General features: G+C 48.3%; 1 protein-coding gene across 2 annotated transcripts in view; it reads left to right on the top strand.

The window, feature by feature from the left end:
* The window catches only part of vps52 (VPS52 subunit of GARP complex), a 41,160-nt gene that overhangs the window by 8 nt on the left and 26,280 nt on the right, over nt 1-14,872 (top strand). For both annotated transcript variants that reach the window (XR_009767241.1, XM_061664384.1), the window contains exons 1-9: nt 1-101; nt 2,028-2,109; nt 6,137-6,189; nt 6,270-6,345; nt 10,790-10,857; nt 10,924-11,099; nt 13,673-13,823; nt 14,306-14,406; nt 14,488-14,620. The exon at nt 1-101 is cut by the window's left edge and continues 8 nt beyond it. Coding sequence is in view for 1 of the 2 variants with exons in the window: in XM_061664384.1 (XP_061520368.1) it covers nt 21-101; nt 2,028-2,109; nt 6,137-6,189; nt 6,270-6,345; nt 10,790-10,857; nt 10,924-11,099; nt 13,673-13,823; nt 14,306-14,406; nt 14,488-14,620 (921 nt within the window). In the remaining variant the exon portion in view is untranslated. The remainder of the gene's footprint in view (nt 102-2,027; nt 2,110-6,136; nt 6,190-6,269; nt 6,346-10,789; nt 10,858-10,923; nt 11,100-13,672; nt 13,824-14,305; nt 14,407-14,487; nt 14,621-14,872) is intronic.

Below are 14,872 nucleotides of genomic sequence, written 5' to 3'. Positions count from 1 at the left end.
ACGCTGACGTCACAGCAACAATGGCGGAGACTGCCGTCGTGGATGTCAACACCGCCGCGGAGAGGACGACCCAAGCGGCCATGGCCTACCTTCACGACGAGGTGACTTTTAATGCTGTCACTATTTGTTTGAATGCGTTTAAAGGCGGCGGCGGCGTCGTCGTTGTTGTTCATTGGAGTTTGTTGGCCAAGCTTTCCCTTCTTTCTCCCCCCTGAACTCTTTACCTCCATTCTTTAGCATTAGCGGGAAAAAAAAAAAACATCACATCACGTTGTCATTGTTTGCTTAACGATGACTGCCATTCCGCCATATTGCGAGTGCCCAATGGGAGCGTTGGCTGTGTCGTCACCAAATGGTCACCTTGGTGTCCCGGTTGGCAGAAAGCCTATGAAAGTCAATAGCCGACCACGAGTTGGGTTATTCACGCTTATTTTCGTTAATTAGTACATGTGAAGGCTGAAATTAAAAGTTGTCCATCAAATAGATCCTCTCAGTCAGGAAAGGTGGACGGATTTGGGACACATTTGTGCGTAACCTCGTATTGAAGGCGAATTCTGGTTGCCGCTGTTGTACAGAAGCTTTGCTGCATAGCTTTGCTTGGCATTAGCCGGCCCAAACTTGCATACTGCCACAAAAACAAGGTTTCAAAACTATATGAATGGGACTTCTACCAACCAATGTTCATCAGAATCATCTTTATTTGCCAAGTATGTCCAAAAAAACACGAGGAATTTGTCTCCGGTAGTTGGCGCCGCTCTAGTACGACAACAGACAGTCAATTGACGGAGAACACTCTGCGTTCATGCGTTTGCGCCCGCATTATGTCAAGATTATCTTTTCCGAATGCTCCCATAGGATCAGTTTACCATTTTGTAGTGTTGTTGCAATGTGGAGTGAGTAGAGGTTATCCCCAATACTAGGGATAGGCAACTATCTAGGAACTATCTAGGTCCTTCCTCTTTTCCTTAGGGCTTGTCCCTTTAGGGGTCACCACAGCCCGTCATCCTTTTCCATGTAAGCCTATCTCCTGCATCCTCCTCTCGAACACCAACTGTCCTCACGACGTGCATCAACCTTCCCTTTGGTCTTCCTCTTGCCTGGCAGCTCCATCCTCATCCTCCTTCTACCAATATACTCACTATTTGTCCTCTGGACGTGTCCAAACCATCCAAGTCTGCTCTCTCTAACTTTGTCTCCAAAACCTAACCCTCGGCCGTCCCTCTGATGAGCTCATTTCTAATTTTATCCAACCTGCTCACTCCGAGAGCGAACCTCAACATCTTCATTTCCGTCACCTCGAGCTCTGCTTCCTGTTGTCTCTTCAGTGCCACTGTCTCTTTCCCCTTCATCCTAGCAGACTCTTCTGTCACATAACACACCTGACACCTTCCTTCACCCGTTCCAACCTGCTTGGACCGGTTTAGCATTACGACATATCAAAAGACTGATATCAATGGAAAGATTGTGTGTGTGCGTGCCTGCCTGTGTACGTACTGTGTACAGTAGTTGATAAAATTAACAAAATTAGCGTCGGAAGTGACAGAAAATATGAGGCGTCATGGCGGGTCACAGTAACGTCCCAACGGACCTGGCCAACTGTACGTCCAAAAAGTGTCTGTAAGTTAGCCAATTTACTTAAAATTTGGCAGAAACATAGAAAAGTGTCCAATAAATTCTGTGATATGTATTTGAAAATCCAGGTTGCTCACATAAAGGTTTTTGACGGTGAGGGGTTTGTTGATTCAACTTCGTGAAATGTTGTTTAAGTCTTATAACGCATCAAATTGCTCTATCGAGAAATTTCAAAGTCAAATAAAACTACGAGGACACCTGTTCTATGTCATCATTCATTGTATAGTGGTAAGGTAAAAAAAAGCGAATGCAATGAAACACGGAAAACAGCGGTTGTACTGCCACTCAAAATGCGCAATAATGTGGGTGACTCGCTGAGCGGACGTGCACGTAGCTAAATAAAGTGAGTAGGGTATGTGTGAATGATTGCAATCATGTTGCTTGTTTTTCCCCAGATGAGTGATGGGGAAATGGCCCAACTGCACTTGGGAGAACTGGACCTGACCACCGATGAGTTGATCTTGGATGAAGTGGACCGTAAGGCCCGCCACCGCACACCGAGCGATGCGACTGAACTGGACAATCGCAAAAAAGAAATAGTCGGCAACACACAATAGGCAAATGGGCTCGAGCGTTACACCATGTCGCCGCAACGGACTAAATGCGACCCCTGGTGTTTTTATCAGGAAACAATGATTTGATGCGCCACGTGTTGAGAATTCTTTATTTACGTTGGATAAACCCCTTGAAATATCTCATATGCGAGGGGGTCCGCACAGACGATACAGATAGGGCAATCCAAAATACCGCACTAAACAGAAAATAAAATACAATACAATTAGTAAAGCAAAATAACATGACAAAAACAACCATTAACAACCTCAATCTCAACATTGAGCGGGAAAAAGTCTGAGATAATTTTATTTAAAAAAAAAAATAATCATAATAATAACAACACGTGCCCTGTACTGGATTGTTTTTGTATTGAACCACAAGCAACATGGTGCGGTGTCAAGGAAGACAGAAATGAGCTAGAAATAAAAGAAGTGGGTTGGCGTGGGCCGGTACCAGATTCTGACGGTATGGCCGCCCTCCACGGTAGCATAGCATTACAATTATAGCTCTACAATGTATTATTTGGAAATGTTTTGCTAAATAACTTTTTCCCTGGAGTTGCCCATGGTGAGAGGCGCCGAGCTGGTGTGGGTATACTTATTGCTCCCCGGCTCGGCACCTGTACGTTGGGGTTCACGGGTCCTGACTGTACGTTGGGGGGACGGGTCCTGACTGTTGTTTGTGCCTATGCATCAAACAGCAGTTCAGAGTACCCTTTTTGGAGTCCTCGGAGGGGGTGCTGGAGAGCGCTCCCGCTGGGGACTCCATCGTTCTGCTGGGGGACTTTAATGCTCACGTGGCCAATGACAGTGAGACCTGGAAGGGCGTGATTGGGAGGAACGGCCCCCCCCCCCCCGATCGGAACCCGAGCGGTGTTCTGTTATTGGACTTCTGTGCTCATCACGGCTTGTCCATAGCGAACACCATGTTCAAGCATAAGGGTGTCCACACGTGCACTTGGCACCAGGACACACTAGGGCGCAGTTCGATGATCATGATCACGACCACAAAGTTCGAACTTTGTGGTCGTGTCATCGGACTTGCGGCCGAATGTCTTGGACACTCGGGTGACGAGAGGGGCGGAGCTGTCAACTGATCACCACCTGGTGGTGAGTTGGCTCCGATGGTGGGGGAAAATGCCGGTCCGATGTGGCAGGTCCCAAACGTATAGTGAGGGTCTGCTGGGAACGTCTGGCAGAATCCCCTGTCAGAAGGAGTTTCAACTCCCACCTCCGACAGAACATTGCTCATGTTCCCGAGGAGGCGGGGGACATTGAGTCCGAGTGGACCATGTTCCGCGCCTCCATTGCTGAGGCGGCCGACCGGAGCTGTGGCCGTAAGGTGTGTGGCGGCAATCCCCGAACCCGTTGGTGGACACCAACGGTGAGTGATGCCGTCAAGCTGAAGAAGGAGTCCTATCGGGCCTTTTTGGCCTGTGGGACTCCTGAGGCAGCTGATGGGTACCGGCTGGCCAAGCGGAATGCAGCTTTGGTGGTCACTGAAGCAAAAACTCGGGCATGGGAGGAGTTCGGTGAGGCCATGGAGAAAGACTTCCGGACGGCTTCGAGGAAATTCTGGTCCACCATCCGGCGTCTCAGGAGGGGGAAGCAGTGCACCATCAACACTGTGTATAGTCGGGATGGGGTGCTGCTGACCTCGACTCGGGACGTTGTGAGTCGCTGGGGAGAATACTTCGAAGACCTCCTCAATGCCACCGACACACCTTCCCATGAGGGAGCAGAGTCTGGGTTCTCTGAGGCGGGCTCTCCTATCTCTGGGGTTGAGGTCAACGAGGTGGTTAAAAAGCTTCTCGGTGGCAAGGCTTCGCCCGGAGTTCCTCAAGGCTCTGGATCTTGTAGGGCTGTCCTGGTTGACACGCCTCTGCAACATCGCGTGGACATCGGGGACAGTGCCTCTGGATGGGCAGACTGGGGTGGTGGTCCCCCTTTTTAAGAAGGGGGACCGGAGGGTGTGTTCGAACTACAGGGGGATCACACTCATCAGCCTCCCTGGTAAGGTCTATTCAGGGGTGCTGGAAAGGAGGGTCCGTCGGGAAGTCAAATCTCAGATTCAGGAGGAGCAGTGTGGTTTTCGTCCTGGCCGTGGAACAGTGGACCAGCTCTACACCCTTGGCAGGGTCCTCGAGGGTGCATGGGAGTTCGCCCAACCAGTCTACATGTGTTTTGTGGACTTGAAGAAGGCGTTCGACCGGGTGCCTCGGAGTGTCCTGTGGGGGGTGCTTCGGGAGTATGGGGTACCGAACCCCCTGATACGGGCTGTTCGGTCCCTGTACGACCGGAGTCAGATTTTGGTGCGCATATCCGGCAGTAAGTCGGACTCGTTTCCGGTGAGGGTTGGACTCTGCCAAGGCTGCCCTTTGTCACCGATTCTGTTCATAACTTTTATGGACAGAATTCCTTGTCGACAGGCGGATCGGTGCGGCGTCTGCAGTGATGCAGACTTTGTATCGATCCGTTGTGGTAAAGAAGGAGCTAAGCCGGACGGCGAAGCTTTCGATTTACCGGTCGATCTACGTTCCTACCCTTACCTATGGTCACGAGCTGTGGGTCCTCCACATCGAGAGGAGCCAGATGAGGTGCCTGGGGCCTCTGATTCGGATGCCTCCCGGACGCCTCCCCGGTGAGGTGTTCCGGGCACGTCCCAACGGGAGGAGACCCCGGAGACGACCCAGGACACGCTGGAGAGACTACGTCTTTCGGTTGGCCCGGGAACGCCTCGGGATCCCCCCGGAAGAGCTGGATGAAGTGGCTGGGGAGAGGAACGTCTGGGCGTCCCTGCTAAAGCTACTGGCCCCGCGACCCGACCTCGGATAAGCGGTAGAAAATGGATGGATGGATGGACTTTTCCCCTTTGAACGTGCTCCGTAGGTACATCAGTAAATGCAAAAAGAAAATAAACTGGTGATTTAAAAAAAAAAATATATATATATTTTTTTATACATATATATATTTTTTTAAATAGCGACGTGACAAGTGGTCGCCATTTTTCTTTTTAAAAAAACATGGAATGAGCACTTCAAAGGCCTCTAAAATCCTCCATAACAAAAAAAATCATGAATAAAAGAATTGATGACTCATTTAAAGTACATGACCTATACTGCCCATGCTACTCTTCTCACAAATAGTGTCACCTTTGTGCCATTTCAGTCCAGTTTTTTTAAGGTTTTTAAATTTTCAGGGGCCAGAGAGAACACTGGAATTTCAGCTCTCACTAGCGTAATGGTGGTTATTTTTAACTGAAACTTGTCAGCTAATCGGGGAAGGGGTTCACCGACTAGAAGAAGAACAGAAGGTATCAATTGTTATTTGTAGCTGTGGACATCTCTGCGAGGAGATGTTGAAAAATGCGGCTTTTCTGGCTGTGTACTGACATTCCACCGCAGTTTAGTGTATTCCTTAGAGGCTGTTGCTATCCCAAAAAGTCATGAATCATTGACTCAGTAGTACGTTTGCTTGCCTCTTCCACTGACAAAGCACAAAACCCTCTTTTAAATATGGAAAATAACACGCGCAGTCACGCCCACCTCCTCCTCACTGTCCCTAATGAAGTGGCCAACCCCAAACGGCTCTTGACTTGAAGTCGCCACGAAAGAAGAAAAGAAAGAGAATGTTGTGCTGATGTAGTTTGCTTTGCTCGTGGTTGTTGGTAAAATGTCAACCATTGTGTAGTCTTGTAGTTTTGACCAAATATTGAGCACGAATTAAATTTAGCTAAGCTACGAGGCGATCGGTCCACAATGAACTCATGCACCGACGTGGAGGAAGTTGCTTGAATAATATTATGATGTTAATATAATAGTGCTACTAACATCGTTTAAAAGTGCCTTGAAACCGTAACCGGCCCCTGCGGGCTTAAGACTTGCGGATTAACGGCCGTGTGTGCTTGCATGCGTAAAGCCGACTTGTTGACTTTGCGTCTTCTCCCGCAGTTCACATCCAGGCCAACTTGGAGGACGAGCTCGTCAAGGAGGCGCTACAGACGGTGAGCTTTTTCATTTGCTCCTTCTTCACGACGGGAACATGTCCCTCGTATGTCCGTGGCGGTGACCTGGTTTTTCGCAGGGTGTGGACCTTCGCCAGTACTCCAAACAGGTGGAGGCGGAGCTTGAGCGGATCGAGCATGCGTCCATCAAGGACTGTATCCTGTGTTTGTTTTTGTTTGTTTAGCCAGGCAACAAGCACTGCAGACATTTCAACAAAGTACATTTAAACAAACACACACACGTTGTTATTGATGTGGACTGAGCAGCGGGGATTGAGGCGGGTCCTCGTCCGGTTTTACCCCGCCCCCCCGACACCCCGTGCATTTGATCAAAGGACTATTGCGCTATGTGGCTTCCAAAAATTTCCAATGAGGGAGAGTTAACAACAACACTGCTAAGGGTCTTCCAAAATGGCACGACCCTGTCACTGACAAAATACTTCCTTCCGTATGTTTAACTTGAAGTAGCAATGTGACAAGTGCCTGCCATCATTGTGGAGTTTTCTAAAAACGTGGAATGAGCCCTTCAAACGCGAATGATTCGCAATCAATCATCTTTCCCGACATTCCCGTCACTAGAATTTGCAACGTGACAAAATATCCCTAAAACGGCAGTCAGTCGTAATGCTGAGTGTGGTTGGAATGGGACACAGCAAGATTTGGGAAGATTGGATGATGGGTTCCGGAAAATAGCCTTTTTGAGGAATGTTTTTGTGTGATACCACCTATTGAAAATCAAATAAAAACATTTAAATTACCGGAAAATAGTGTAACTTGTATTGCGACTAGATATAGTCGGCCTCACCTCGACACATAGCTTGGGCTCCGGTACCAGTCCTCTTGAAAAGGGTTGGACTCTTATTTCACTCTGGAGTTGCCCACGGTGAGAGTCGCCAAGAAGGTGCTGTCATACCTATTGTCCCACAGCTCGGTGCTTGTACGTTGGGGTTTACCCCAGTGGACGACAGGGTAGCCTCCCTCCGCCTTAGGGTGGGGGGATGGGTCCTGACTGTTGTTTGTGCCAATGCTCCAAACAGCAGCTCAGAGTACCCACCCTTCTTGGAGTCCTTGGAGTGGGTGCTGGAGAGCACTCCCGCTGGGGACTCCTTTCTTCTGGGGGACTTAAATTCTCATGTGAGCTATGACAGTGAGACCTGGAAGGGCTTGATGGGGAAGAACAGCCCCCCCCCCCCCTCATCAGTACCCGAGCGGTGTTCTGTTACTGGACTTCTGTGCTCGTCACGAATTGTCCATAACAAACACCATGTTCAGACGTGAGGATTTGCTGGGAACATCTGGCAGAGTCCCCTGTCAGAAGGAGTTTCAACTCCCACCTCCGGCAGAACTTCACCGACGTTTCGGGGGAGCCGGGGGACATTGAGTCAGAGTGGACCATGTTCCGCGCATCCGTTGTTGAAGCGAACTACAGGAGCTGTGGCCGTAATGTGGTCGATCCCTGTGTTGGCGGAAACCCCCAAACTCGTTTGCGGACACCAGCGGTGAGGGATGCCGTCAAGCTGAAGAAAGAGTCCTATCAGACCTTTTTAGGCTGTGGGACTCTGGAGGCAGCTGATGGGTACCGGCTGGCCAAGTGGAATACGGCTTTGGTGGTCGCTGAGTTTAAAACTCGGGTGGAAGAGGAGTTTGGTGAGGTCATGGAGAATGACTTCTGGAGGGCTTCAAGGAAATTCTGGTCCACCATCCGGTGTCTCAGGAGGGGGAACACTGTATAGTGGGGATGGGGAGCTGCTGACCTCAACTTGGGATCTTGTGAGTCGGTGGGCTGAATACTTCGAAGACCTTCTCTTTTGCAATTCCTTCCTATGAGGAAGCAGAGTCTGGGGACTGAGGTGGGCTCCCCTATCTCTGGGGTTGAAGTCACCGAGGTGGTTGAAAAGCTACTCGGTAGCAAGGCCCCGGAGGTGATTGAGATCTGCCCGGAGTTCCTAAAGCCTCGGAATGTTGTGGGGTTGTCCTGGTTGCCACGCCTCTGCAACATCACGTGGACATTTGGGACAGTACCTCTGGATTGGCAGACCGGACTGTTCCAACAACAGGGGGAATCACACTCCTCAGCCTCCATGGTAAGGTATATTCGGAGTGCTCGAGAGGAGGGTTCATCTGGAAGTTTCGTCTCAGATTCAGGATGAGCAATGTGGTTTTCATCCTGGCTGTGGAACAGTGGATCAGCTCTACACCCTCAGCAGGATCCTTGGGAGTTTCGCCCAACCAGTCTACATGTGTTTTGTGGACTCGGAGAGTCCTGTGGAAGGAGCTCTGGGATTATGGGATACCGGACCCCCTAATTTGTTCAGTCACTGTACAACCGGTCTCAGAGTTTGGTCCGCATTGTCTGCAATAAGTCTGATTTGTTTCCAGTGAGGATTGGACTCCGCCAAGGCTGCTCTTTGTCACCAATTCTGTTCATTACACTCATGGACAAAATTTCTAGGCGCAGCCAAGGCGCAGAGCAAGTCCGGTTTGGTGACTTCAGTATTACATATCTGCTTTTTGCAGATGATGTGGTTCTGATAACTTCATCAAACTACAACCTCCAACTCTCGCTGCAGCGATTCACAGCCGAGTGTGAAGCGGTTGGGTTGAGAATCAGCACCTCCAAATCTGAGACCAGGGTACTCTGTCAGGAAAGAGTGGTTAGGAATGAGCTCCTGCCCCAAGTGGAGGAGTTCAAGTCTTTTGTGGTCTTGTTCACGAGTGAGGGAAGAATGGAGCGGGAGATCGACAGGCGGATCGGTGCAGCGTCTGCAGTGATGCGGACTCTGTATCATCGGTCTGTCGTGGTGAACAAGGAGCGGAGCCGAAAGACGAAGCTCCCTATTTACCGGTCGATCTATGTTCCTACCCTCACCTACTATGGTCACGAGCTGTGTATCGTGAGAGGCTGAAATGAGTTTCCTCTGCAGGGTGTCTGGGCTCTACCTTAGAGATCAGGTGAAAAGTTTGGTCATCCGGGAGGGGCTCAGAGTCTGGTTCGGACGCCTCCCTGGTGAGGTGTTCCGGGCACGTCCCACTGGGAGGAGGCCCAGGGGACCACCCAGGACACGCTGGAGAGACTACGTCTCCCGGCTGGCCTGGGAAGGCCTCAGGATCCCCCCGAAAGAGCTGGATGAAGTGGCTGGGGAGGGGGAAGTCTAGGCTTCTCTGCTGAAGCTGCTGCCCCCGCGACCTGACCTCGGAAAAATGAATGAATTTCTCAGCATATCCCCTTGACCAAAAAAGACGTTGGAAAGAATTCCAGACTCATGCGCTTAGTTAGGATAAAATAAATGTACTAAAAAGCCCTTTTTAAAAAAAAAAAAAAAAAAAAAAAAAAAAAAAACCAGTAGTGGCCTTTATCAGGGTGTTGGTAACAAACAATAGTGTGCAGACATAATTATAGTGCCACTGTCAGCAGGTGTGTCGCTCAGCTGTGTGTGACATTTCTGGAAGCTGCGGCGGACGGCCGATATCGGTACAGTCGGCAGCAGTCAAAGCAACACTAAAACACGCCCAAATGTTGGGAAATCTTGCCAGTGCCAACATAAATTTTTTATCACGAGGAGGCTTCTTTCAAATGTGGTCCTAAAAACAACATAAAACAAAGACGGAAGTGCAACATCAAATCAGCATTGTAACACATATAAGAACAACAAAATTCAAATATTGAACTAAAAGGTATGTACATTATATACATTATGTACATTCATTTTTCTTTTAAGTTGAGTAAACCTGAAGAATAGGGTGTTGGCAAAAGCAGAGCAATACAGCTATACATATTAAGAACTTGCAATTAGCCAAAATTCATTCTTCAAATGGGCGGCACGATGGGCGACTGGTTAGAGCGTCTGCCTCACAGTTCTGAGGGCCGGGGTTCAATCCCCGGCCCCGCCTGTGTGGAGTTTGCATGTTTTCCCCGTGCCTGCGTGGCTTTTCTCCGGGCACTCCGGTTTCCTCCCACATCCCAAAAACATGCGTGCTAGGTTAATTGACAACTCTAAATTGCCCGTAGGTGTGAATGTGAGTGCCAATGGTATGTGCCCTGCAATTGGCTGGCAACCAGTTCAGGGTGTACCCCGCCTCCTAACCGATGATAGCTGGGATAGGCTCCAGCACGCCCGCGACCCCAGTGAGGAGAAGCGGCTCAGAAAATGGATGGATGGATGGATAATTCTTCAAATGAATACAAATATGACTAAAATGGTGTATTAAGCAATAAAAAAAAAATTAAGTCCTGTTCAATGTTTTGTAGCCACTTTGGGGGGGGGGGGGGGGGGTTGAATCAGTCGAACTGCCTCCAGTTGAATGCTGCTGAAATGTGCACAATATTCATTCAAAGTCAATGATGCAAACATCAGAATCAGAATCATCTTTATTTGCCAAGTATGTCCAAAACACACAAGGAATTTGTGTGCTTCTACTAGAGGGGAAGCCCTTCTTCGATTGGCTGACAAGTTTCAGGTAAAAAGATCCTCCAATAAGCTTGGGTTGGCCCGAAATCTGTCTTTGGGTTGGCCTTTTTTTTTCTCCCCCCCCCTGCTTTCTGGGCTCCTCACAGTCACTGGGAAGTTAGAATTTTTCCTGAGTGCGCGCGTGTGGTCAGACATCAAAGAGAGCCAGAACATCGCTCTGCTGCACCAGCAGATCAGCGCCTGCGACGCCATTTTGGAGGTAGGCGCCATTTGAGCAGTGTTGCGCGGGCGTCGTCGAGTTCGGCCTCACGTCTGATCCTTCCAGCGGATGGAGGAGATGCTGAGCGGCTTCCAGAGCGACCTGTCGTCCATCAGCAGCGAGATCCACACGCTGCAGCGCCAGTCGCTCGGCATGAACGTCCGCCTGAAGAACCGGCAGGCGGTGCGCGGCCGCCTCGGCCAGCTGGTGGACGAGCTGTTGGTGCCCGGCGCCATGATCTCGTGAGCCGGCCCGCTCGGTGGCCTTTGCTACTTCCCCTGCTCGACGCGGGCGTGTTGTGCTTCGGGGTACAATTTCAGGATGAACGTGTACTGTAGGGCTGCAAATAATTCTTTTAATACAGTGATCGCCCCTCTATCTTCCAGACCCCCATGAGAAGTGAAATCCGTGATTTAGAAATTCCTATTTAAATACACTCTGGGTGCTGTATGTTTTTTTTTTTTTTTTTCCCCATAGCAGTTACAGCACTTAAAATGTTTTTAAGGCCTTTAAACACACTATCAAAACAATAAAAACACGTAATTTTGTTTGTTTGTTTGTTTGTTGTAATTGTTTAACCAGGAAAGCCTGAAATTTAAAATCTTTCCAAGAGTGTCCTGGTCATCACGGAACACAAACAACAAACAAACAATACAAAATAAATGAAAAGGCACATAAACATATCCAGTGAAATCTCAAAAGAATATAATAAGCGTGATAGTAATATCCAGTGGTACCTTGAGATATCACAAATTTGTTCTGTGACCATGCTCTTATCTCAAAAAGCATGTATCTCAAAACATAATTCCCATTAAAATGAATGGAAATGTAATTAATTCGTTCCAGTCCCCCAAAAGACGCCACCGTTGTTTTTTTAAATGACAAGTGGCAGTATATTGTAAAATGCAGCCATAGAAACATCATAGAAGAGAATAGAAAGACTTAACTGCTTTTATGAAGTGAAATCAAGCCAGAAGTCTCACACTTGGAAACACAAACTAGTTTGTACCTTTAAACTCTCTCTCTCTCTCTCTCTCCCTCTCTCTCTTTCTTTCTCTCTCTCTCTCTCTCTCTCTCTCTCTCTCTTTCTTTCTCTCTCTCTCCGCCCTCTCTGCTTCAGCCGTGCGGGAAGGCTGTGTCCCCTCAGCGGTCCAAAAACGTTAGTTTTACATGTCTTTTAACACAAACAAAAGTTGCACTCAACAGTTGGGCATTGTGTACAAACACACGTGACAGCATTTGCACCCCACATGACATTCAGTTCTTCTTTTATAATGTTTAGCTTGACAATCGATCTGCTCTGAGTAATTCCTCCACACCAAACGCTCGTGTCTTCTCGAGACGAATCTCCGTAACTTCTTCGGCGATCTCTTGTTTACAGTTTTAAACACCCTGCTGGCCTTATTCTATTTAATTTTTGTGTGATGTTAATTGTTAGCCCGTGTGGTTGTGGTGTTTTCAAACATATGCTTGAAGGAGCCTGTGCTTGTTTCAAATACGCAACGCCATTCGCTTTGTTTTATAGCTACTTTTCAAGTAAATGCCAACTGATAGTAGCAATGTACAGCATGAAGTCTCTTTTTGAAGAATATTTACTCATATCAGCCAAAGTGCTGCTTGTTGTCAAGTGAGTGGAGCCCCTTGCCGCCATACAGCACGCGTTTCTCAAGTTTGGGCTCGCGAGTCAAAGCAAAAAGTCGGTCGGCCGACGGCTCGTATCTCGAGAAACCCGTAAATCGGGTCACTCGTGTCTCGAGGTACCACTGTATTGAGAGAGAGAAAGCACATTGGATAATCCAAAACTACTGTACAAACAGTAGGAGAAAATAGAGTAACAACTGTAATAACCTTTCCACAAAAATCCACGATATAGCGGGGATTGCTATCATTGATTCATCTGACAATTTTATGATTAATCAATGAATTACATTTTTATCAAGTTATTTCTATCCCTTTAAAAACATGACATTATTTAATTACTAATATTACGATGCAGGCGGTACGGCAGGTGACTGGTTCGCACATCTGCCTCACAGTTCTGAGGTTACGGGTTCAAATCCGGCCTCGCCTGTGTGGAGTTTGCATGTTCTCCCCGCGCCTGTGTGGGTTTTCTCTGGGTAGTCCGGTTTCCTCGCACGCTAGGTTAATTGAAGACTATAAATTGCCCGTAGGTGTGACTGTGAGTGCGGATGGCTGCGATTGGCTGGCGACCACTTCAGGGTGTACCTCGCCCGAAGATAGCTGGGATGGGCCGCGACCCGCGTGACGATGAGCGGTACGGAAAATGAATGAATGAATCTTTTTGAATGAATATTTTCATTATTATTTGCATAAAATTCACAACAGTTGCTTGATGCTTGGATCGACAGATCTATCCATCCATTTTCTTTACCGCTTATCCTCACCAGGGTCTTGGGCTGCTGGAGCCGATTGACAGATAAACGTTTCAATTTTTTGATTTTAGAATTGTTAATAAGCAAGTCCCCTTCATCATTTTGACTTCATGAGAATCAGATGACAAATTGGCAACAGTTGGAGGCTTCAAACGGGAAGTGGCCGCTGAGCGTCGAGTGTCATCAGCACGTTGCAACAGAGAGACCGTAAGAGTCGCAGAAAGGCGTACAACTGGACTTCATTTATGGATTTAACACCTGTTGTGAGTTTTTCCGTTCAGTTCCTTCCCAAGAAAAAGTAGTGAAACAGTTGGACAAGGTCACTTTGAGCTCACCTGTAAAGGTTAAAGTGCATTTTGGGGTTTTGGGGCCCCCTCGTGTATAAACCTGGGCTCTCCCCCCCCATCTCCCCACCTGGTCAGCACCATCCTGGACTGTGCGGTGACAGAGCAGGACTTCCTGGAGCAGCTGCACGAGCTCAACAACAAGATCAACCTGGCCAAGGAGCTCAGCTTCCGAGAGACGCTGGCCTGCGCTGACATCCAGGACATCGTGGACCGCCTCAAGGTCAAGGTGAGATGAAGGCTATCGTCGTGATCAGTAATAAACTCTATATTTGTAATTGGTCGGACGTCACGGTAACGAAACACATTCATCGTTGTCCCAGAAGTTTAGGGTGCGCGGCATACATTCATGAAAAAGAAATGCGTGACGCGTCTCCTGCAAGGCCAGACCTCGGTCAACGTGTTGTTTGTCGTTATTGTGTGAAGGTTGAATCAAGGCAACTGGACCGGTCTTGTTTGTTGAAGACATTGCACCTTTAATCCAATTTTCTATTTTCCATCTGGAGTCCCTGGAAAGATAGTAAAAAGTCAAAAAATTGAAATGACACAAAATGATTCAACATCTGTAAATGTGCAGAACAAAAATCTTGAGCAGAGGACACAGATTGACTGCGCAAAGAACTTTGAATGCAACGGTTGGAAAACAGATGACTCGTCATTTTCTTGGCTTCTGTGGGTGTCCCACTACTTTTGTCTTTTGACCAATTCCAGGCGGTGTCGAAGATTCGAGAGTTCATCCTTCAGAAGATCTACTCGTTCAGGAAGCCAATGACCAACTACCAGATCCCACAGAACACTCTGCTCAAGTACAGGTGCGCGCACACACGCAGGCACGCGCGCACACACACACACACACACACGACGTCTACGTGAGCACGTGTGCGTGTGTGTAGATTCTTCTACCAGTTCCTGCTGGCCAATGAGAGGACGGTGGCCAAGGAGGTGCGAGACGACTACGTGGACACTATGAGTAAGATCTACTTCAGCTACTTCAAGTCGTACAGCGGCCGACTGCTCAAAGTGCAGGTGAGCACGCAAACGCGCAAGCAACTGCGCACGCCATACGCCAACGTGTCTGCCAGCAACCCTGACACACCCTTTAATTACACAACATGTGGCTAATTGCCTTTAATTGACTTTGTGTTGAAAAGTTTCCAAAAGTTAAAAAAAGGCACAAGTAGGCATAAAGTTCAGGTCAACACGTGATAGGTTGCGTCCGGAATGTTCCAGGTGCGTCTTCTCTTAAGGCCTCACGGAAATGGAATTGCCAAAAGTTTA

This window comes from Phycodurus eques, chromosome 20, assembly GCF_024500275.1.
Source record: "Phycodurus eques isolate BA_2022a chromosome 20, UOR_Pequ_1.1, whole genome shotgun sequence".
Classification (NCBI taxonomy): domain Eukaryota; kingdom Metazoa; phylum Chordata; class Actinopteri; order Syngnathiformes; family Syngnathidae; genus Phycodurus; species Phycodurus eques.
Note: the sequence above shows the minus strand (reverse complement) of the source record. Positions and strands in the feature narration are given on the sequence as shown.